The following is a 21763-nucleotide window of genomic DNA, read 5'->3' as shown; positions in this document are numbered from 1 at the left end:
ACGTGGCCATTGCTTGAAGAGCCCGCTTGCCCCAAGAAGCGGATTACGGTATGATGGAATGTGAGTGACCTAGAAGATCATTGATTGCATGCGCTGATACCCGCGCCTAGCTACATTATCCGTCAATACGGACATAAGCTTCAAGCAGAGAGTGGCCTTCACCGGGTTCTCATCACCCTGGAGCGTGTCGCAGGGCAGAAGCCAATGGGGGACATTTTGCAGATACCACGCCCCTCGCAAATGGATGACTGGCTCATCTTTGAGAAATATGAGGGGGAAATGGTCAAGAAGCGCTAGGGGAACGAGGCGTTTACCGAATGGACAGTTGAAAAAGCGCAAGAGAAAGTCGACCATTCTCAATAGGAGAGAGTTACACGAATGACGGCAGAGCTACTGCAAAGGAAACAGGCCATGGTGCGATTCGCAAAGGAAGACCTGGAAACAACATAACTTATCTCGACATTCACACCATGCTAGACGTTATCATGTTAGCGCCGAGCCTTGCGCTTTGTCAATGGGCTGCGGTTCACGTCCAGAGTAAATTGCAGCGGCACCACATTACTGTTGAAGAATATGGAGCAGCCGAGTTTATAATCTTGTTCGAGTCCAATAATTTTAGTTGATAAATCTTGGGTCGAAGTAATATTCGTGGTGGCCCGCTGCGAAGCCTTGGACTAGCCCACCACCACCACGATACCCCGCGCCTCCTGCAACGCTACTGCTTCATCGCATTCAGTCAAGCTCGAAAACATGGGGAGAAACGACAAAAAAGGCGGCGACAAGGCTGGGGCTAAAGGCAAGGCAAGCGACAAGGAAGCAGCGGGCAAGGCAAAGGGCGCGCAATTGATCAATGTCCGCCACATCCTGGTGAGTGGCCGCGCCAAACATTCGTCGAATGCGAGCAAGAGAGCATGCTAACACGAAGCGCGGGTATAGTGCGAGAAGTACGCGAAGAAGGAGGAAGCGCTCGCGAAGCTCAACGATGGCGTTAAGTTTGACGAGGTTGCGCGTAACTATTCTGAGGACAAGGCTCGCGTCGGTGCGTTGAAGCAAAAGACAAGACATTTTCAAGAGAAGCGGATACTATACTAACATGCGATGCTGTCGTGTCTGCAGGTGGCGCTCTCGGCTGGAAGCCTAAAGGAAGCCTTGATCCCAAATTCGAAGAGGTTGCGTTTGCGTTGGAGCCCAGCACGACGAACACTCCAAAGATTGGCGAGGCCAAGACGGAGTTTGGCTACCACATCATCATGGTTAGTACTAGCAAGATATGGAGTCCAGTCCGAGCTGCGGAATCTAACTTCTTGACAGGTAGAAGGTCGCAAGTAGGTGCTAGCTATTGCACAGGTACATCGAGAATGAAGAATACAACATCACATATGACTTTCAGGACGATGTTTTTCAACACTTTTTTTTGTTCGTCTCTCCTCATGGGCGACAGTACGTCATGAGAACAGGAATTCATTATGCCAATGAAGCGGCTTAGAGTACAAACCGCCGTTTCAATTCCAGCGGCCTCAGACCGGAGCCCGCGCAGTCTCTATACCCTCCTCAAAATACATCAGAACGCCTGCCAAAAGCCTAAATTTTGGTGTTTTTATCTTTCCCTTTTGCTTTACTCCGCGGACTGGAAGTAGTTCATGATGACAGAGCGCTCCTGCGACTCCTCACCCCAGTCCTTGACGACGACGCAAGAGCAGTTGACGACCTTGCGGGCGTTACCCTCGCGGTCGAGGACGCCTGTAAATTTGTTGGTTAGTAAAAGCGCGTTCAGGTGCACGCCGCAGCAGGCTTGTCGGGGGTTGGGGGACGGGGGAGGAGGGATTGTCAAAACGTACAAAGGCCTGCCCACTCGCCGAGCTGCTTGCCGTCCTGAACCTTGATCAAAGGGATCTTGTGCTCGGAGCAGAGGGCAGCGACGAGCTTCTTGTAGGCATCCTCCTCGCAGTTCTCGTTGAGGACGCACATGTGGGCCTGGCGGCGGTCGAGAGCCTTGGAGGACTCGCGGAGACCGCGGGCGAGACCATCGTGCATCAGGGCGAGCTTCAGAACACCCTTGAGGGCGTCCTGAACGGACATCTGACCCTTGGGGGCATCGCCGGACACTTCGACCTCCTCGACGACCTCGGGAGCGTTGTCTTCTACGTCCGACTGTAGTCTCTGTCAGTGTCTTTTGATCCCAACGCCATCGTCGTCGACGACCGCCGTTGTGAAGAATGTCCCGACCGATCGATTATCGCAAAAATATAGAAGCGGGTGGGCGTATATCGTGCATCCTTGTTTTTTCTCGTATCGTGTAGGCGATATAAAGCTAGATGGTTTCAAGATGTTCTTCGGTGCGCGCGCTCAATCACTCCAATCGGTCGGTCGGGAAATTCGAATGGCGGTCGGCATCAAGACTTACCATCTTGATAGTATTTATTCTCGTCGGGCGATCCTCGAAGATTTACTTAATGTTCTGGGAAGGGGAAAAAGAAAAGAGGAAAAGAGATGGAGGCGAAAATGAGTGCAGGTTTAATTTTGCTGCGACTGTCGTGCGTCTCACGCCGCCTGGCAACAGCGGGAACCAGTTGAGAGCCACTTTTCTTTCCCTCTGGCGTATTAAGCGACAGCGCTGAGAAAAACTGCTTCCAAAGTGTGTTACCCTTAGGGCAATTCGTCGCGCACGGACCACAAGGGCACACCATCCACTTTTCTTTCCAACCGGGGCGTATTGACGGTGGTCATTTGAAAGAATTTAGCTCTTTTCTCCCCATCAGCTACGCACTTTTTGTCAACTTCAAAAGAGGTATGTGAAGCAGTAACAGCAAATTGCTGCCCCCCCGCTCGATGGGCGATTCGACACATCATATACCACAGCGAAAACTAGGACGATGCCTCTTCTTCGTGGCAGGGGAGAGGCAATCCCAGATAGGCCCCATCTCCGCGAGCGATCGGATTGACAACAATTGCATTCGCTAGAAAAATGCACTGTTGCGAAAACTCTGTCGTGAAGCAGGTGTTGGCGGGACTCAATTGTCTGGCGATACGCCTCTCCTCGGAAATGGGATATGAGCGGCTGAACCCTCGTCGACTTTGGTCAATATCGAATCGCTCGAGGGCACTCTTCCTTGCTCGTGGGCGCCACAACTTCGAGGCTAATATGATGCTCTCTCTTTCGGTAGATACCTCATTTCCACTCCCCGACTTGAGAATCTCCATCCAATACCGCCAATATGGTCCGCACCTCCGTCCTCCACGATGCGCTCAACGCCATCAACAACGCCGAGAAGTCCGGCAAGCGTCAGGTCTTGATCCGTCCTTCCTCCAAGGTCATTGTCAAGTTCCTCCAGGTCATGCAGCGCCACGGTACGTTCCAGTATACATTTGTTCCACTCTGCATATATCGTCGCGCGGCAACATTATTCCAACCGGGGAGAGAGGAACAGCGGAGATCTCCCTTCCATTCGGCATGATAACTAGGGCGATGGTCTTTTACGCCACCACGACTCAGCCCCTATAAATTGCCGATATATTGAAACTTCGCGTCGGACCTGAGCGCTCTATTCGGAGCCTTTCTTTCTATCGAGGGAGGAAACATGCCATGACGTCTATGCTAAGGCTGCCGCGACAAAAAATGCTAACTTGCTTCTTCTTCAGGTTACATTGGCGAGTTCGAGGAGGTCGACGACCACCGCTCCGGCAAGATCGTCGTCCAGCTCAACGGCCGCCTGAACAAGACTGGTGTCATCTCCCCCCGCTACAACGTCCGCCTCCAGGACCTTGAGAAGTGGGTTGTCAAGCTGCTCCCTGCCCGTCAGTTCGGCTACGTCATCCTCACCACCTCTGCCGGTATCATGGACCACGAGGAGGCCCGCAGAAAGCATGTCGCCGGCAAGATCATTGGCTTTTTCTACTAAATGCTCATTTTTGAAGTCGGTGCTGTCTTGAGTCGCTTAAAAGCAAAAAAGAGAAGAAATCTACAATCGGATCATGAAAACGGTTACGGCACTTGGCGGCGTTTTGGTACTGTTACAGTCGATTCCATTTAGCATCCACTTACATAGGAGCGAAATGTGAAGGCTCTAGTAATGAGACCTGCTACGAGATGCCCAAAATGATGCAACAATCTGCTCAGTGAATGTCACCCAACTGTCACATCCATAAATCACATATGTCTAAGTGTCTAGGCACTGTCTATTTCTGAAGGACAACGATCGCTTCCGAGTCTGCGACCTCGATGGCTAACTTGCCGCTCTTGTCTGCTTTTACCTGTTCATTACTGGCCCGGGAGGCCACTCGCGCGGGCTTGTCCATAGTCTCGGCCTCGTACGCAAAGCCGTTGAACGTGATGCCCGTCTTGTCGCACGCGGCTGCCGCCGACAGACGCTTTGACCGTCCAGTTCGACGACGGCTCCACCTGGACTGCGTACTCCCTTTTACCACAAGCCTCGCCTGAGCTGTCCGCGACATACTCGCGCAGGTTCAGCAGCGCCAGGCGCTCCAGTCGACCGTCAACGTACGCGCCGTACCCCGAGTCAAGATCCGCGCGACCGCCGAGCGCCAGCGTCTTGACCTGGATTGCAGACGAGTTGGCTAGGAACGTGGCCGCAGCAAGCTTACCGTAGTACGGCGACTTCGTCTGCCGTGGCGCGGTCGCGGACCACGCGGCGTAGGGCGAGCCGAGAGACTGGTGAAGTGCACGCGTTTGACGACGCCGGTGGCGGCGGCCTGCAACGCAAAGTCGACGCCCCAGAGCGCGGCACCGAATACGTCCGAGAGGCCGGCGGCGCCGGCCCCGTACAGGCTGTTGTGCTCACCGATAACATAGTCGGCGTCGGAGGCCTCGACGGACTTGGCGTAGGCGACATGCCCGGCAAGGGAGCGCGCGACGGCCGTGTGGTTCATGAGCGTCGCCTGCAGCGTGACTCCGGGTTGTGTGGCGCCCGCCATGTAGTTGTGGACGGAGACCTGCGTCACCCGCTTGATGCTACTGCTACTGCCCCCGACAGCGGCGGCAAACATGTCTGGCACACGGAGCCGAGATACGGGGGAGCTTACCGAGGGGAACATGTAGTGGAGCTGCTGCTCGCTGGCCATGTCGGGGCACGCTTGTTTCAGGAAGTGCTCGAAGCGCGCGGTGGTGTTGGCCCAGTCCGCGAGGTAGTCATGTACGTCGTAATTGCTGTCGCGCCGCTTGCCGACGTAGAGGTCCGGCTCATTGCCGATTTCGAAGAGCGATAGCTGGCCGCGCAGTGCGCTGCACGCGAGCGGCACCGTGGCCTCGAGCGTGTGGAAGCCGGACGCATTCCACGTCGCGACATTGAAATTGTGCGAGTATAACGTGCCGGCGGGGAACGCGCCGTAAGAGTCGAAGAACCTGGGGCCGATGCACTGCCAGGCGCCGGGGTCAGCGTGGCGGCAGCTGCTGGCAGTTGGAGTGGTGAGAGTCGTCGTAGATGGCGCGGTCTCTGGCATCGGTCAGTTGTAGGCCATGGGCGGAAAATCAGCACGTCGAGTTGTACTTACGCCGAGTTTCCGCCTACACGCACAACCATGGAGCTTCCTTGGGCGCTGACCAGGCCATTGATCAGGTTGTTGGAATACTCATTTGAATTTGACTTTGACCCTGGGCTCGAGTCATTAGCATCGGCGCAAACTTACCAGCCCAGTCCGGGAACCCAATCAGCTCAATGGACAGCGAAACAAACGATGAGTACAGACGACCATCGGTATTAATTGCCCAGACACTGGGCACAATGACCGCTGCAAGAGTTAGAGACTTGACCATTGTTTTGGAGTGGTGATTCAGTTGCGTAGCACCTTGGGGTGAGGATGCAGACAACAGAGGAGGGTAACTCCAACGCCAAAGTGAGATTCGCGGCGGATGACGGAGTACTAATAGTTAGTTAGAATAATAATTTCAATGGCTCTGGTAGTTCGGGTCATGGTGGCCGAGGCGCATCGGACCGACCCCGGTATGTTCCAGCAATGGGGGATTTTTCCGTCTCGTCTAGTGTGTTCGATGATGAGATTTGGGGCGCAGCTTTCCTGCCAGTCGAGCCCTGACAGGGGTTGAAGCTACACTTAAAGAAATAACCTTCAAATCGATGAATGAATGCTTTTATATTCGACCAGGTCAGCATGCACTCCTCCCTGGGAGTTTTGAAAATACCGCCGCCAATCAAGCAGAGTTAGAAGCAAAAATGATTCTACATACCGCCAGCATTTTGATAGGAGCGTGTCGGCAGATGCACGATTAAATAGATTGCAAATGGCGTAAAGATTCGCTGGTTTTACAAACATTTGGCAAAAAGGTCTCTTTTATGTTTGAATGAACCTTTCGGGGTATCATGGAAAATGGTGGCTGCCACGCAATGTTGTTCAGCCAAGATGAAATAGATGAAGCCTATGAGATCTATGTTAGTTTCATCCCCTCACGCTCGCCAAGGGGCAAACACTTACCAATCTTCTCTGCTGCCTGGATGCCGGTCCGGGCCAATGGCTTGAGGCAGGTTTAGGTCCTCGGCCAGCCACTCGAGGGTCTTGCGCGCATACAGCCGCGGGTCCGGCGGGCACACGGTGCCCATCTCTAGGATACCGAGTGGCCAGCCGAGACACCTCCCGGGCGGCATAAAAGTGCGCCTACCATTTTCTTTGTACACAAAACTTGGCACCGTCGCAAGGACGCCGACGGCGACGTCGGCCATGTGGTGGCATGCATAGTCCTTGAGCGAAGACGGGTCGGCCACCAAGCCCTCGTCGACGCGAAAGTGTTCAATGTCGTTGCCGAGAAGGCTCAGGAGAAAAATGCGCAACAGGCGGACCGCGTTCCAGACCTTACAGAGGCGCGGGTTCGGTTAGACCGGGCCTTGAGCGCGCTGACGGCGTGCAGAAAGTGCGCGAGGCGGGCGGCCGGATCCTGACCGTCAAGCAGGCCGCGGACTTCGGCGTCGAGCGCAAGGAAGGCCGACGGGATTGGCGCGGAGCGCTGGATGCAGCTCGCCTTGACGTTGTTGCTGGTGTGTGAGAAGAGCCGGCGGGCGGCGGGCGAGGCGGTGCAGCGCCGCGGCCCGCGCAGCATCAGCAGTTGCCTGGCGCCCCAGGTATGCGCGACCCAGCTGGTGGGCGTGCTGGCGGGGTGGAAGAAGGCGGTGGCCTCGAAGAGTGCGAGCACGAGGACGGCGACGAGCGTGCGGTCGCGCAGCGCGGCGCCGTCCGGATCCGCGAGCGCGTCGTTGACGCGGGTGAGCGTGCCGGCGTACTTGGTGCGTGCGACGTCGGCGCACCCTGGCTGACGGGTGTGTCGGCCGTAGGCGGCGAGCGCGACGGCGTCAATGGCCCAGGCGCAGGCGTCGTCGGCGTCGGCCGCGGTGCGCGGGGTGTAGAAGGACGCGAGGTAGCCGTCAAAGGGTGTCGCGGAGATGAAGGCGTGAAAGAGGAAGGAGAGGGCTTGTTGGTTTGTGCTGAGATGCAGCGGCCGAGTAATGGCGGAGGAGCAGGATGACGATGACGATGACGATGAAGAGTAGGAGGAGTCAAGGGTGGTGAGAGACAACAGGGAAAAAGCCGAGTTGGCTTCTGAGTAGAAGGATAGGGGGATGATGATGGTGCGCTTTCTTCTTGGCTTGATAGTCAGTTGTCTGCCAGAAGCGTGTGGCTTGGGCTTGGGCTTGGATGCTTGTTTCAGCGTGACGAGGGTCGTCTCATTACGCATACGTAGAGCAGTGGGGTCTGGATAGCCCAGGCAGTCGTGGCCTTTGCGACGACACTGGGAGCAACGTTCAGGTGCGCGGTCGCACTGGCCGGTGATGGATTAGTTTCGTTGCCTGAGGCCTGAGTGATGGGTAGCGTTTGCATCAGCGAAGGACTCACCTTGCGCCGCACGGGTCGGCAAGCATGGCAGGCTGTGGAAGGGCGGCCGCTGAAGACCATTGGGGCGACTGATTATACGAGAACTGTGCTTCATGATACTCTGCCTAGTGAGTTGACGAATGCAGGATTGGTATCTTGAGCATTGAAGTCAAGGATGAAGCAGGACTGCGGTTACGTCGTCGCCCACAAAAACGGGCAGCCGTTCGTGGTGGAGGTTGCGCTCAAGCTGTGGGACAAGGCTGACCTGAACCGGCCCGGCGACGCCGTTTCATCTGAACGTGCATGACCAATTGCGATCCAAGGAAGCCGATAGGTTGGAAGAAGATGAATAACCAAATCGCATACTATGTAAATAGTGCGCTCCATACCTACCGTATGGAGGTAGTTCCGATGCGGCTTTGACGCCTGAGTCACACCAGGGCGCTGGGCGTAACATTACCATTATTTCAGAGTCCCGCTAGCATGGCTCGTCTGCATCTACTGGACAAAACCATTTACAAGATTACATGCACAAGATGATGAATCAGGATCAACAGCAGAAACCACTAGCAGAGGAGCTTCACTACCGGGTGGCCACGGCCGAGGACGCCTCGCTGCTGCGGCACAGTGAGTCACGCTGCCGGAGGCGGGATCACGCCGGGTCGACAATGACGATGCGGCTCAACCCGTTGTCAAGCCGCGACGGGCTGAGGGATTGGTATCACCGGTGCGGGTACAAGGAGATGGGTGTACGCGAGGCGTTTGTAGGCGGCGGCGGCGGCGGCGGCAACGGCAGCGGGGATGATGATGGGGGTGGTTTGGAGGGGCTGTACTTTGTCGTCATGGAGAAGAAGTTGGAGGCCGCCGCCGACGATGATGACGGGGGTGATGCGAATAGTGCTGGTATGTTGAGATATGTGGCTGACGACGGACGGAGGCTTGAGATTTAGTGGACCCGACATAGCCTTGCGAGAGCTCCCAAAATCTCGAGGGTTTTTGACATGAATCACACAGCAGCATAAGATATGTCGAAAAGCACCAAATAAAACGTTTCAAAGAATTTAGAATGGGGGCACCAGAAAAACAAAGAAAAAAAAAAACGTAGCCTGTGGCTGTGCGCGTCCCGTTTTAAGAAGTACCAGGCTCTGCTAGGAAAAGAAAGATGGAAACGCCGAATTCTACGAAATCACCACCTGAAAAAGACTAGCGCCGCTGTGCCGAGCTTGCGACAGCCCTGTGGCTGCGCCCGCCCTATGGCAGCCTATAGGTGAGTTGCGGCCAAAACTCGATCTGCATTCTTGTATCGAGGTTTACACTCGAGGCACACGCCGAGAGCGTACACAAGGGTACTCAGTACAGTCATAATTAGAAGGTCAATCAGCCAATCAAAGAGTAGATTTGTCTAACTACAAGGTAGCCAGTTAGCCAGTTAGTTAACTAGAAGGTCAACCAGTCAACCAGTTAGTCAACCAACCAGTTAGTCAACCAACCAGTCAGTCAACCAGAAGGTTAACTAACTAGTCAGTTGGCTGGTTAGCTAACTAGTTAACACTAAAGGGGTATAAAAGTACCCACTTAAAATCCCTTATAGAAATATTATGCAACTAAAATAGATAAGACGACCTTTATAAGAATAGAAAATCGCCTCTAACCCTGCACGAGGGGTGAACTGAGTTTTGGCCGCAACTCACCTATAGGCTGCCATACCCGTCTGGCACTTACACGTGTTAAGGATTTTCGTAATGGTAAGAGACAAAGGTACGGTTCGCCGTTGCCAAAATAAATGGAGAGATCCATTTTGGTTTTCAGGTACACTAATAACAAGTGAACGGGTTTTCCGAATCTACGAAACGCACTCCCGATTGGGATATATGCCTCGTCCTCCAACAACATGCACCGGCGCACCTGCCTCGCCAACAGTCGCTGCTTCTATGTAGACTAGCATACACGCAGTCTTGAACATGAAGTAAATCAAACCTCAATATTGCATTACCCTATTATCTCATACATCTCATCTTGATCACTCCTGAAAAGTTCCCTTCTCCCTCGCGCACCATGAAGCTCGACAGCACCGCCTGCGTCGCCATCGCCGAGATCGCCGTCTTCGTCCCGGCCCTCGTCGCTAGCCTCTTGGTCTGCGCGGGCCAAGGCTTCGCCCGATCCTCCGGCGGCTGGATCTACACCACCGTCCTCTGCGTCGTCCGCGTCGCCGGTGCTGGCTGCCAGCTCTCCGCCCGCGACCATCCCCCCTTGACCGGCGTCATCACCGCCGCGCTCATCCTCGACTCCATCGGCCTATCGCCGCTGCTCCTCGCCACGCTGGGTCTCATCTCTCGACTGTACGAGCATCCTCTCTTCCACACACCCCCCCTTTGCGTGCTTTTGTATTCTGACCCGTTCTGATAGGACGGATGCTATCAACACCAACAGAAAGCAGCTCTTCGGCAGCACCGTCGTCGCTGCCACCGTCCTCTGCATCGTCGGTGGCACCAGCGCGCAGCAGCGCGGAGCCGCCACCGGGCAGGTCGTCGTCTACCTGCTCGCGCTGCTCGGCATCGCGCTTCTGCTCTGCTTGGCCCTGCCGCATCGCAGGGCCGTCGAGCCGCCGCGCGAGCGCCGTATCGTCCCCGTCGTGGGGCTGGCCCTGCCGCTAATTGCTGTCCGCGTAATGTACTCCCTCATCGCCGCCTTCGCCAACGACAGGCACTTTCCCATCTACGGCGGCAGTGTCGGGGTCCACGTCGGCATGGCTACTGCATAGGAGTTCATTGTCGTTGTCATGTACATCGGGCTCGGATTCTCGCTAGACAGGCCCGTGTAAGTCTCAGTATTGTCCGGACAGCAACGCAAAGGTTGACAGTAGGGCTGGCGGGTTTTCTTATGGTGACTTGATGCGGCAGTACGAGTGATGGCATTCTTCTTATCACTTCCTTGTATTCATGTAGAGTGGAATTGGCTTGGTGTAACACATTGCTTCTTCTATAGCGTTACTTTACTCTTCACGCCCCCCCCGCTCAATTGCACCCTTCGCAAGCCTGTGAAGCTCCTTCACGAAAGTATCCACTCGCCTCAGGTACTCTTTCGCGAATGGCACCGTTACATGGATAGGCATTGTGCGCACAATAGCCGAAGAGATACCAATGAGCTCCAAGTCTTGCAAGGTGTGGTCACCGCGAGGCTGCCGAAGGATGCTGAAAAAGAGTGTCATCAGCGCCGACATTGGGTAGAAAATGAAGGCCCAAAACGCCTCGCAGGCGATCCGATTGGCAGAAGCCATCAGATACACGAGTGTCGATCGACTGGCTTCGACGGACAACTCCAGGCTGGACTGAATCCCAGGGAGGATGGTTCCGGTGGGTGCATTTGCGGCAGCACTCAGCCCGCTAGCACCGTGAATGACCATAAGAACATGGTGATATTCCAAGTGCAATTCTAAATGAAGCATCGTCATACACCTACTAAGATCGCTGTCAATTGAAATGTCTCTCCGCACAGACAACTGAGGTGCGAATTCGCGCGGGATAGAGCTTCGCCAATTTTCCAAGTCCGCATCCAGTTCACGAATCGTCCGGATCAGCTCCGCTTCTGACGTTTCCCACGCTTTATTTCCGTACAGACTGCGAGCCACCTTGGATTTGACCATGGTAAGTTTCATATCACCGGGAAAGAACGGATCCTGTGTATTGCTGCTCGGATCCCGGGTCCTGCTGCACCACCTGGCCTCATTATAGCCCTCGGGTAAGGTCAAGTCACAAAACTCATCGTCAATACAGGGTGGGTGGCCAGTGCGCAGTGAAATGTCCTTGTCGAAATAGTAGCACATCCAGAACAATAAGCGGATATGACGATCCTCGCGCTCTTCGATACTCAAGACTCGATTTTTTGGACAGGGAAACCGGCGCTGATGCCCTCGCAGGGCAAACACGGCTCGACACGCTAGGGCATTGTACATGGCGGCGGCCTGCATATGGCCAGCTGTCATGTCATGCATGTTCTGGAATAAGCGAGTTAGATCATGGAAGCAAGCGCTTGGAAGAATACATATATAATTCCAAAGGCTTACCACGAGAAAATATGTCTGCAGCGTTGTCAGGCTTGTGTCCTCTAGACACTCAGCAATGAGTAATCTTGAAGCTCTGGCGAAAGCCTCTATATCGACATATTTGGTTGACTTTACTTCCGGGAAATGGAGTGCGACGAAGGTAAGAAGAGACAAGACGCATGCCTTGGCGCTAATGTGCTGCAGGGAGGGTGTCCCATCAGTCGAATACACCAGGTTCGCGGTTTCCTCCATCAGTACCTCATCAACGAGGGGGAATATGAGAATCAAATCTGACTTGATAAAAGCATCCAGCATGGCGTCAAAAGCCCAACGCGGCGGCAACTTGGTCTTGCTTGCGGCAAGCGGGGACAGGTCATCGAGGCTGCAGCGCTGGAAGGAGGGAAAGTCGAACTGCGGCGTCAACCCCGACCGCATCTGCACCCACTCCTCACAGCCATCTGAAAAGTGCGGTATGCCTGTCAAGAGACAGACGAAGCCAAAGTCTTGGTTGGGGTAGATGTCTTGGGAACGGGATATGGGCTTGCCCGATGCGCGCGATTGCCTGGGAGAGGGGCGAGCTTGACAGACGGAGCACTTGTGACTGCGCATGGGTCTCGTCCCATTGTCCAAGTGGCCGCTGGTGGTTGAATATGGCGTAGAGGCAGCTGAAGTGCTTGTTGGCGGAGATTGCAGTACGGGCTCCTGGGGGCTACAGCCCTTTGCTTGCGCAGCGGGCGTCTTGCTACGGACCCATAGACGTTAGCCAGGAACTTGAAACAGCAAAACGACAGCACAAAGGTGCGCGACGGGAGGTTGAGGGGAGCATACCGTGAGCGAGGTTTCCGTGGCGTAAAGGTGCATTTCAAGTCATGGTGGGCACACCAGTCGCAGGTCGTACCTGTCTCGGCTGCATCGCACCGGATCTATTACACAGCGGAGATTGACATATTAGTGGCTCGACTAGCTTAACGTATGCATCCGGCTTTCAATGAGAGCGGAACGACCGGGATGATCATGGATGACAGACGGCAGGGCAGTGACGGGTGGGTAGTCTATTTTGTGGCGGCCGGTTTCCGGCCTGACGAAGCATAACGACGTACCTTGCGCTTATAGCAAACATCACAGGAGCGCCGCTTATTATTGACCATTTCGCGCAGTTGAGTAGTTTGACGGATAAGACCGAGGGAGACTCAATTCGGACTATCAAGAGAGAAAATATGAGATGATGTGCAGGATGTTGAATGAATCAGGTAGGAATGGGGTCGATGACTTGTCGAAGCCTCAGTGTTGTCGTTGCTAAGGGAGGGTCCGTCCACGCGGAGGCTGCGTGGCTCTTCTCGGAGGAAGGCAAGTCAGAGTTGGCAACAAGATAAAGAGATTGAGGACCAGCCGTGAATTTCGTCACAGGGGTACTAACTTAGATGTGAGTCACGCGCAGTTTTGGTTCCTGTTGCCTTACAACGTGGAGGAGACGAGAGTAATGCGTAGCGGCAAGACTGCAAGAGGCAAAATATTGCCGATGACTAAGCGCACTTTCCGTAAACCGATAAACGGCGGGTGGGTCTCGTGTGGACGCTGGGTCCCTTAGTTCATGTCAGATCAGGTCAAGTTTTAACTAAATAATATCTTGCTTCGTAGGCGAGTGCGAGGCTGAGCGTCGGACCGGATGTACGCCATCAATACTGACTTTTGCTGTTTCTGAGTCGGTTGTGCCGCCGGCCGCGGGGCTTTGGATGTTTCGCCCTAGACAGATGGCAGAGTCCGTCTGGATGAAAATGAAATAAACTGAGACCAGAATTCAGCCAAGCATTGTTGGGAACCCTTTTGCCCTTATGGCGGCCGCGGGATAGCAATCTAGACTCACACCGGGTTGTTGCCACATCTTGCATCTTCTAACCATGCCTCGTAATGACCTGAAGCTATTGGAGAGCGCGGACCTCTAAAACACCTCGTTTTCGAAGAAGAAAAAAGAATAAAAGCTGGGGCACAGCAGTCCAAATGGCTGCTTTTCCCGAGTCTTGGCGGAGGTGCTGCCGCGTAAATGCCCGCTTAGTCATAGCGCTCGTTCGGACATGTGAAGTTGCGAGGAGAGTTGAAGGGAGATATTGAGCGGAAGCTACAAAGACCGGCGATGAAGAGTACCATTGGTACAAGCGGTAGCCCTATGCTAAAAGTCGGAGGGGTCTCGATGCCGACGCCGCACATAACGCCTCGGATGCCCGGCGGCACCGCGGGATACATGTCATGGTCCCAGTTATTTCTTTAATGTTTTGTTGAATGAACCCATGCTTGCTGATAAATCACCCATATCACTAGCTTTGTGACTTACGAAGCTTTCTTTTCTCCGCGTCGACCAGATTTCGTTGATTGATCGATCACATTGTTGCCGCCGAGCCGCAAACAATGCTGTGGGTGACTAAGCGGCGTCTCATCGCTGGCGACCGCTGTTGAAATCATCCCAAATAGGTAATTTCTGGTTCTCGCCCCTGGCCTGTGGCCCGTCGTCGACGTCCCTCCCCTGCCAGCTAAGCGGATTAAGCAAGGGTTGGACGGGTTAGTTAGTAGGTTGGGTGTTTGCTGCGCCATCTGCAAGCCGGCCAGAACAAGCAGCGATTTGATTAGGTTGGGCTCTTCCTCTCTTCCTCCGCTAGCAGTATTGCCCAGTTCCGCGGGCGGAGTGTCAGTCAAGGTAAGTCAGCGACAAACCATCAGGCTGGGTCTCGAGGTGGATCGGCTTTTACGGAGTAAGGCCCCGTTGTCATTCGTTCTTGGCGCTGTAGCTCCGCGTTCTTTCTATTCAGGAAGCGGCGACATAATGGATCTTTATAAACCGAGCCCTGCTAGACCATTTATAAAAGTGCAGCTGCTCCCATCTCTTGGGATGGCCCTGTGCAACCCTCCATTTTTCACATCAGACGATATTCTCAACACCACTAGAGGATTTGCCTTTTGTCTAGCAGGCTGTAACACGACACATTGACGCCCGAAAATACACACTGCGCTTCCCACTGCCCAGTCACCATGGGGGGCTCTGAGGCGCCCACCCTCGTCGGCAACAACGCCGCCGATGGCAGCAACGACTGGCACCTTAAGCACAAGGTCGTCGCCGCCGAAGCCCGCGACCGCGCTGCTGGCTTCCCGCGCCGCGAGCTCGGCGTCACCTGGACGGGCCTGACCGTCGAGGCCGTCAGCTCCGACGCCGCCATCCACGAGAACGTGGGCTCGCAGCTCAACATCCTGCAAAAGGTGCGTGAGTCGCGCCGCGCGCCGCCCATGAAGACCATACTCGACCACGTCCACGGCTGTGTCAAGCCCGGCGAGATGCTGCTCGTTCTCGGCCGCCCGGGCTCCGGCTGCACGACGCTGCTCAACGTGCTCGCTAACAACCGGAGGGGGTACGCGCGCGTAGCCGGCGATTTGCACTTTGGCGCGCTCACCGCGGACGAGGCCCGCCGGTACCGAGGGCAGATCATCATGAATACTGAGGAGGAAATCTTCTTTCCGACGCTCACCGTAGGCCAGACGATGGACTTTGCGACCCGCCTCAACGTGCCGTGGACGCTGCCGCCGGAGGCAAAGGACGACCCCGAGGCGTACCGCGTCGAGGCGAGGGAGTTTCTGCTGCAGTCGATGGGCATCGAGCACACGCATGACACAAAGGTCGGCAATGCCTTTGTCCGCGGCGTCTCCGGCGGCGAGCGCAAGCGCGTATCCATCATTGAGTGTCTGGCCGCCAGAGGTAGCGTCTTTTGCTGGGACAATTCCACTCGAGGTCTCGATGCTAGCAGGTAAGCCACAGGCGTGTAGCCTCGTGTAAGAACCGTAATAGCTAACAGGTTTCAATCAAAGTGCCCTCGACTACGCCAAAGCCATCCGGGCCATGACGGACGTGCTTGGCCTCTCCTCCATCGTCACCCTCTACCAGGCCGGCAACGGCATCTACAACCTGTTCGACAAGGTGCTCATCCTCGATGAGGGCAAAGAGACCTTTTACGGCCCGCTGTCTGAGGCGCGGCCCTTTATGGAGGCACAGGGCTTCATCTGTGAGCCTGGTGCTAATGTCGCCGACTTCCTGACCGGAGTCACCATCCCCTCGGAGCGCAAGGTGCGGCCGGAGCACCGGCACGCGTTCCCGCGCACCGCCGACGCCGTCCGCGACGCCTACGAGGCGTCCCCGCTGCGGCCGCGCATGGCTGCCGAGTACGACTACCCGACGACTGTGCGCGCGCGCGACGCAACGGCCGACTTTCAGCGAGCCGTCGCCGGAGAGCGCCACAAGGGCCTGCCGGCAGCGAGCCCCTTCACAGTCGGCTTCCACCAGCAAGTGCGTGCGTGCGTCTCGCGCCAATACCAGATTGTCTTGGGTGACAAGCCCACCTTCTTCATCAAGCAGACGACCAACATTATCCAGGCCCTCATCGCCGGCTCGCTCTTCTACAACGCACCGGGCAATACGGCCGGCCTGCTTTCCAAATCGGGCACACTATTCTTCTCGCTCTTATACCCTACCCTCGTGGCCATGTCCGAGGTAACGGACTCGTTCAATGGCAGGCCGGTCCTGGTCAAGCACAAGGCCTTTGCCTTTTTTCACCCTGCCGCATTTTGCCTGGCGCAGATTGCTGCCGACATTCCCGTTCTGCTATTTCAAACATCTACCTTTTCTCTGATCCTGTACTTCATGGTCGACCTGGACCGCTCCGCCGGCGCGTTCTTCACGTATTGGGCCATTGTACTGTCCGCCGGCTTTTGCATGACGGCCTTGTTCCGTGCCATTGGCGCCCTGTTCCGGACCTTTGACGATGCCTCCAAAGTCTCCGGCGTTGTCGTCACCGCCGCCTTCCTGTATGCCGGCTTCCAGCTCAAGAAGCCCGACATGCATCCTTGGCTGGTCTGGGTGTTCTGGATTGACCCTCTTGCGTATGCCTTTGATGCCCTGCTATCCAACGAGTTCCACGGCAAGATCGTCACCTGCGTCGGGAACAACATCATCCCCAGCGGCCCCGACTACCTCAACTCCACCCACAGCGCCTGCGCAGGTATCGGCGGCGGAAAGCCGGGAACGTCCTTCATCCTCGGCGACGACTACCTCGCCTCGCTGTCCTACAGCCACGCCCACCTCTGGCGCAACTTTGGCATCGTCTGGGTCTGGTGGGTGTTCTTCGTCGGCGTGACGGTATGGGCTACCTGCCGGTGGAAGTCGCCCTCGGAGAACGGACCGAGCCTGGTGATTCCCCGCGAGAACAGCAAGCACGTCGCCGTAAGTGCTAACCACTCCGATGAGGAGAACCAAAACGACAAGGAGCTGCCTGCCGTCACGACAGATGGTGCCCCCTCCAGCACCGAAGAGGAAGGCAGCGACTCGCTTCAGGCCAAGCTCGTCCGTAACACGTCCATATTCACGTGGAAGAACCTCTCGTACACGGTCAAGACACCCTCCGGCGACCGGCTCCTGCTCGACAACGTGCAGGGCTGGATCAAGCCCGGCAATCTGACGGCTCTCATGGGATCCTCGGGCGCCGGCAAGACCACGCTTCTCGACGTGCTGGCGCAGCGCAAGACGGATGGCACCATCACCGGATCCGTGCTTGTCGACGGCCGCGCGCTGCCCGTGTCCTTCCAGCGGTCCGCGGGCTACTGCGAGCAGCTCGACGTGCACGAGCCGTACGCGACGGTGCGGGAGGCGCTCGAGTTCTCGGCGCTGCTCCGGCAGAGCCGCGACACGCCGCGCGCCGAGAAGCTGGCGTACGTCGATACAATCATCGACCTACTGGAGCTGCGGCCGCTGGCGGACACACTGATTGGCGAGGTCGGCGCGGGTCTGTCGGTCGAGCAGCGCAAGCGCGTCACCATCGGCGTCGAGCTCGTGTCCAAGCCGAGCATCCTCATCTTCCTCGACGAGCCGACGTCCGGCCTCGACGGGCAGTCGGCGTACCGGACAGTCAAGTTCCTGCGCAAGCTGGCGGCCGTCGGGCAGGCGGTGCTGGTCACGATCCACCAGCCTTCGGCGCAGCTCTTCTCGCAGTTCGACAGCCTGCTGCTGCTGGCTAAGGGTGGCAAGACGGTCTACTTTGGAGACATTGGCGAGAACGGGCAGGCCGTGAAGGACTACTTTGGCGGCTACGGATGTCCATGCCCACTCGACGCCAACCCGGCCGAGTACATGATCGACGTCGTCTCGGGGAACGCCAAGGCCGAGGGCGGCGGTCGAGACTGGAACCAGACGTGGCTGGCCTCGCCGGAGCATGCCAAGATGACGGCCGAGCTCGACGCCATCGTCGCCGAGGCGGCGGCCAAGCCCCCCGGCACTGTCGTCGACGGCCACGAGTTCGCGACGCCGATGGGTGAGCAGATCCGCGTCGTCACGCGCCGCATGAACGTCTCCCTCTGGCGCAACACCGAGTACGTCAACAACAAGGTGATGCTGCACATCTTCTCCTCCCTCTTCAACGGTTTCTCTTTCTGGATGGTCGGCGACTCCTTCGGCGACTTGCAGGCCAAGATGTTCGCCATCTTCCAGTTCATCTTCGTCGCCCCCGGCGTGCTCGCCCAGCTGCAACCGCTCTTCATCAGCCGCCGCGACATCTTTGAGACGCGCGAGAAGAAGTCCAAGACGTACTCATGGTTTGCCTTCACCACTGGCCTCATCGTCTCCGAGATGCCGTACCTCATCGTCTGCGGCGTCATTTACTACCTCTGCTGGTACTACACCGTCGGCTTCCCGGGAGCGTCGACTCGCGCCGGCGGCACCTTCTTCGTCATGCTCATGTACGAGTTCCTCTACACCGGAATCGGCCAGTTCATCGCCGCCTACGCGCCCAACGTCGTATCCGCCACGCTCGTCAACCCACTCATCATCGGCGTGCTTGTCTCCTTCTGCGGCGTCCTGGTCCCGTACGCCCAGATACAGCCCTTTTGGCGGTACTGGATGTACTACCTGAACCCCTTCAACTACCTCATGGGCAGCATTCTTACCTTCACCATGTGGGGAAACGACGTCCGCTGCAAAGAGAGCGAGTTTGCCCGCTTCGACCCGCCGAGTGGCCAGACGTGCGGCCAGTACCTTGATGCCTACCTTGGCTCCCAGGGGCCCGGGTCCGTCGCTAACCTGGTGAACCCCGAGGCCACGGCGGACTGCAAGGTCTGCACCTACACGGTAGCGCAGGACTACCTGCGTACGCTCAACCTCAACGAGTACTACTACGGCTGGCGTGACGCGGGCATTGTCGTCCTCCTGGTGCTTAGCTCGTACATTCTCGTCTACGTTCTGATGAAGCTGCGTACGAAGAGGTCCAAGCAGGCAGAGTAATGAACTCGGCCCAAGTTGTCATTCAATTTTTTTTCATACTCCCTTAGACTATAGAACGCATATCGTCTCGAATACGGGCATTTGGGAAGTTTGCATTGTAAGTTAGAGCATAATATAGGATTAATCAACCAGCGCAATATGAACACTCAATAGACAAACCCGGTTGTGTATGTCATATACACTCAAGAGGACATGGATAGGCGAAGATTTCTCAAGTTAAAGTAGAATAAATATTCGAAGAAAGCTTCCGAGAATGCTGTTCTGTATCTATGTATATAGGTGAGAGGAACCCGGGAGCGTGGCCATGGAGAATAGAACGGTGAATTATACATACATGTAAGACGCGACTATGCCAAAGAGGCGCTTCATGGGGTATTAATACCAAGTAATTACATCAAGACTCGCTAGAGGACCGTATAGAGAATGTCTTAGCAAAAGAACGCCGTGCAAAGCAAACCCATAAAAAAGAGGGAAAGAGAAGCGCTCGTCACTGTACATGGCCTTTTGGTATACCGGCTCTTTCCCAGTTTCTGTCACCTCCACGCTTGCCCCCCAGCTTCATCAAGTGCATCATGCGTCCCCAGCACAGCATGCCATTGCGTCCTGTGCGCTCCCTCATAACCCAGCTTCCACCGGCTGAGAGTGAGCGATTATTCACCCAGACCTCCTCGATAAAGGCCTCGCCCTCCTGGACAGTGCGATGGGGATTGACCTCTGGGCGGCCCTGCAACCATGTGCGAAGAAGCTGCAACGGTATCCAAATACGCTCCCAACGCTTACTGATCAGTATCCACGGCAATAATCTAGGCTTGTACGTGACCCGCACATAAGGGTTGAGAAAGGTGTCAGTGTCGATAGCTCCAGCATTACGAGCAACGGTCGTGACGTCGGCGAGGAAGAGGCAACATTCGCACGAATCGGCGAAGATTTCTGGCTCATAGCGGAAACGAATTGGTACCTCCACAGACTTCGGCGCATCAGGGTCAATAATATGGGCGCCAACATCCTGAAAATTAGGCGCTGGCAGCAGAGCGGAATCGGTGTTTTGGACCCATCTTGCCTGCATAGCGACCATACCAGACCAGCAAGTACTGACGCGGACGGCGTCGGTTTCACCCAGCATATCGTGGCGCGAGATGGCGTTACCTGCTGTGGTGAATATGGGATACTCTTGGGAGCCAGTGCCGTATCCTTCGGCATCACGCAGAGCGTAGGAATCGTAGAAGATACCTGGCGAATCAAAATCCATCGCGCACGCAGAGAGATAGTGGGTGCGGCCGCTGTCGTCGGTATTGGTGGAAAAGAGGAGGTGAGCGGCATCGATGGGGCGGTAGAAGACGTCATTGAGATATAAGACTTTGTCGAAGACGCCAACGGACTCGTCAAAGCGATCAAGAGGCCACATGGCTCGGTTACGCAACTCGGTAAGGTAACTTAATCGTTTCATTCGCTCGGAGCCGTCGGGCATGGTAATATTGGGAAACTTCGAGAGATCAAGCTGTTGCTCATGGGCAAGCTCGCTCTTGCAGAGCAGTCTTCGGCGAAAGTTAATCAAAGCAGCCGTACCAGCCGGCGCATTATTATTTTCGTATATGGAGACAAAGGCGTTTTCGGGGCCGATGATATGAACGAGGTCCAGGAGTTGTTGGCCCCATTGGCCGCCTAGCAACTCCCCATCCTTGTCATACATTGAAGCCACGATGAATATTTTTTCTTGGTGAAGGTTGGCGCAGCCCGCTTCTGGGAGAGGGCCGCCACATCTCTGCTCAAGATTTTGGTACTGGGACGGAGGACTCGTATGTGACGGGAAGATGACGAGAACGGAGAAGAGTAGAATGGCAACGCTGAGAAGGTAGAGCTTGAGGAGGACTATTAGCTGCCGGGGGATCGAGCATCGTATTTGGCGGCGCAAATATCGAGCAGCACAACAGCCTAAAGATCCTAGCGGCGCGGTAGCTGCAACTAAAGGCGACCGTGATCTGGTGGCGCTCTTGTTGTAAGATCTAGCCGTGAAGGTATTGCGACGGGGCTCGGGGGTGGCTTCCTCGAGTGGGATCGGGGTTTCGAGAAAATTGGCGGCCAGAAAGGGCTCGGACTCGTCCGTCTCGGGAGAAGGCATTGTGCCAAACGATAGGGTCGCCGGCGAGTTATTGACTCTCGCCATCGAAGCACATGCGCTGGGGTGTTGTAGATCGGAGCTAGGCCGTTTGAGTTTAGGGAGGGAATGAGGCCGTTTGGTGGGGTGTCGGAGAGAATGAATGAACGGGCGAATGAATGGATGGATAGGTAATTCGTAGTGATGGTAAAAGAATGAGCAAGGGAACTTGGGAAGGGAAAAGGAATGCAAAAGTGGAAGCAGATGCGAGGAGACAAAAGAATGAAGTCTGGTCAAGGATCGTCATGGGAAGCTGGCGACTTGGCAGCTGGCAAGGGAAAAGGATGTGAAGAGGCAAAAGAGAGAGGTACGTAGTCTCCATACGTATGTGCCTATTTTGTGGCTGCCGATCTCGCAAAGCTCGGTAGATACCTTGCCGCTGCACCAGCCACCATGCTGCGGCGCAACTGAACAGGTAGTTAGGCAA

The 21763-nt window shown here is 55.8% G+C and overlaps 9 protein-coding genes across 9 annotated transcripts; 5 read left to right on the top strand and 4 right to left on the bottom strand.

Annotated features, from left to right (window-relative positions):
- Positions 1-750: 750 nt before the first annotated feature.
- ISF_03571 (Peptidyl-prolyl cis-trans isomerase, PpiC-type) lies at positions 751-1329 on the top strand (the record flags this gene model as incomplete). Its single annotated transcript, XM_018847177.1, has 4 exons — positions 751-867; positions 937-1039; positions 1117-1253; positions 1312-1329. 4 exons carry the CDS (start codon positions 751-753, stop codon positions 1327-1329), a joined length of 375 nt encoding a protein of 124 aa, XP_018705384.1.
- Positions 1330-1615: 286 nt separating this feature from the next.
- ISF_03570 (40S ribosomal protein S12) lies at positions 1616-2407 on the bottom strand (the record flags this gene model as incomplete). Its single annotated transcript, XM_018847176.1, has 3 exons — positions 1616-1740; positions 1839-2151; positions 2405-2407. The coding sequence occupies 3 exons, from the start codon at positions 2405-2407 to the stop codon at positions 1616-1618; spliced, it is 441 nt and encodes a 146-aa protein (XP_018705383.1).
- An 808-nt stretch (positions 2408-3215) lies between these two features.
- Positions 3216-3899, top strand: ISF_03569 (Ribosomal protein S8; the record flags this gene model as incomplete). The annotated part of the gene is made up of 2 exons (XM_018847175.1): positions 3216-3348; positions 3640-3899. 2 exons carry the CDS (start codon positions 3216-3218, stop codon positions 3897-3899), a joined length of 393 nt encoding a protein of 130 aa, XP_018705382.1.
- Positions 3900-4176: 277 nt separating this feature from the next.
- On the bottom strand, positions 4177-5770 carry ISF_03568 (glycoside hydrolase family 79 protein; the record flags this gene model as incomplete). Its single annotated transcript, XM_018847174.1, has 4 exons — positions 4177-4399; positions 4455-4555; positions 4603-5450; positions 5644-5770. The coding sequence occupies 4 exons, from the start codon at positions 5768-5770 to the stop codon at positions 4177-4179; spliced, it is 1299 nt and encodes a 432-aa protein (XP_018705381.1).
- A 593-nt stretch (positions 5771-6363) lies between these two features.
- ISF_03567 (hypothetical protein) lies at positions 6364-7914 on the bottom strand (the record flags this gene model as incomplete). Its single annotated transcript, XM_018847173.1, has 4 exons — positions 6364-6388; positions 6445-6737; positions 6824-7606; positions 7699-7914. The coding sequence occupies 4 exons, from the start codon at positions 7912-7914 to the stop codon at positions 6364-6366; spliced, it is 1317 nt and encodes a 438-aa protein (XP_018705380.1).
- Positions 7915-8372: 458 nt separating this feature from the next.
- On the top strand, positions 8373-8855 carry ISF_03566 (hypothetical protein; the record flags this gene model as incomplete). The annotated part of the gene is made up of 2 exons (XM_018847172.1): positions 8373-8736; positions 8848-8855. 2 exons carry the CDS (start codon positions 8373-8375, stop codon positions 8853-8855), a joined length of 372 nt encoding a protein of 123 aa, XP_018705379.1.
- A 1033-nt stretch (positions 8856-9888) lies between these two features.
- Positions 9889-10594, top strand: ISF_03565 (hypothetical protein; the record flags this gene model as incomplete). Its single annotated transcript, XM_018847171.1, has 2 exons — positions 9889-10172; positions 10240-10594. The coding sequence occupies 2 exons, from the start codon at positions 9889-9891 to the stop codon at positions 10592-10594; spliced, it is 639 nt and encodes a 212-aa protein (XP_018705378.1).
- A 4302-nt stretch (positions 10595-14896) lies between these two features.
- ISF_03564 (ABC-2 type transporter) lies at positions 14897-19181 on the top strand (the record flags this gene model as incomplete). Its single annotated transcript, XM_018847170.1, has 2 exons — positions 14897-15663; positions 15725-19181. The coding sequence occupies 2 exons, from the start codon at positions 14897-14899 to the stop codon at positions 19179-19181; spliced, it is 4224 nt and encodes a 1407-aa protein (XP_018705377.1).
- A 487-nt stretch (positions 19182-19668) lies between these two features.
- ISF_03563 (Mannosyltransferase 1, CMT1) lies at positions 19669-21300 on the bottom strand (the record flags this gene model as incomplete). Its single annotated transcript, XM_018847169.1, has 1 exon — positions 19669-21300. The coding sequence occupies one exon, from the start codon at positions 21298-21300 to the stop codon at positions 19669-19671; it is 1632 nt and encodes a 543-aa protein (XP_018705376.1).
- Between the last annotated feature and the right edge of the window lie 463 nt (positions 21301-21763).

The sequence above is a fragment of the Cordyceps fumosorosea genome (genome assembly GCF_001636725.1).
Source record: "Cordyceps fumosorosea ARSEF 2679 chromosome Unknown scaffold_7, whole genome shotgun sequence".
Taxonomy (NCBI): Eukaryota; Fungi; Ascomycota; class Sordariomycetes; order Hypocreales; family Cordycipitaceae; genus Cordyceps; species Cordyceps fumosorosea.
The sequence above is the reverse complement of the archived record's forward strand: the minus strand, read 5'-3'. Positions and strand labels throughout refer to the sequence as shown.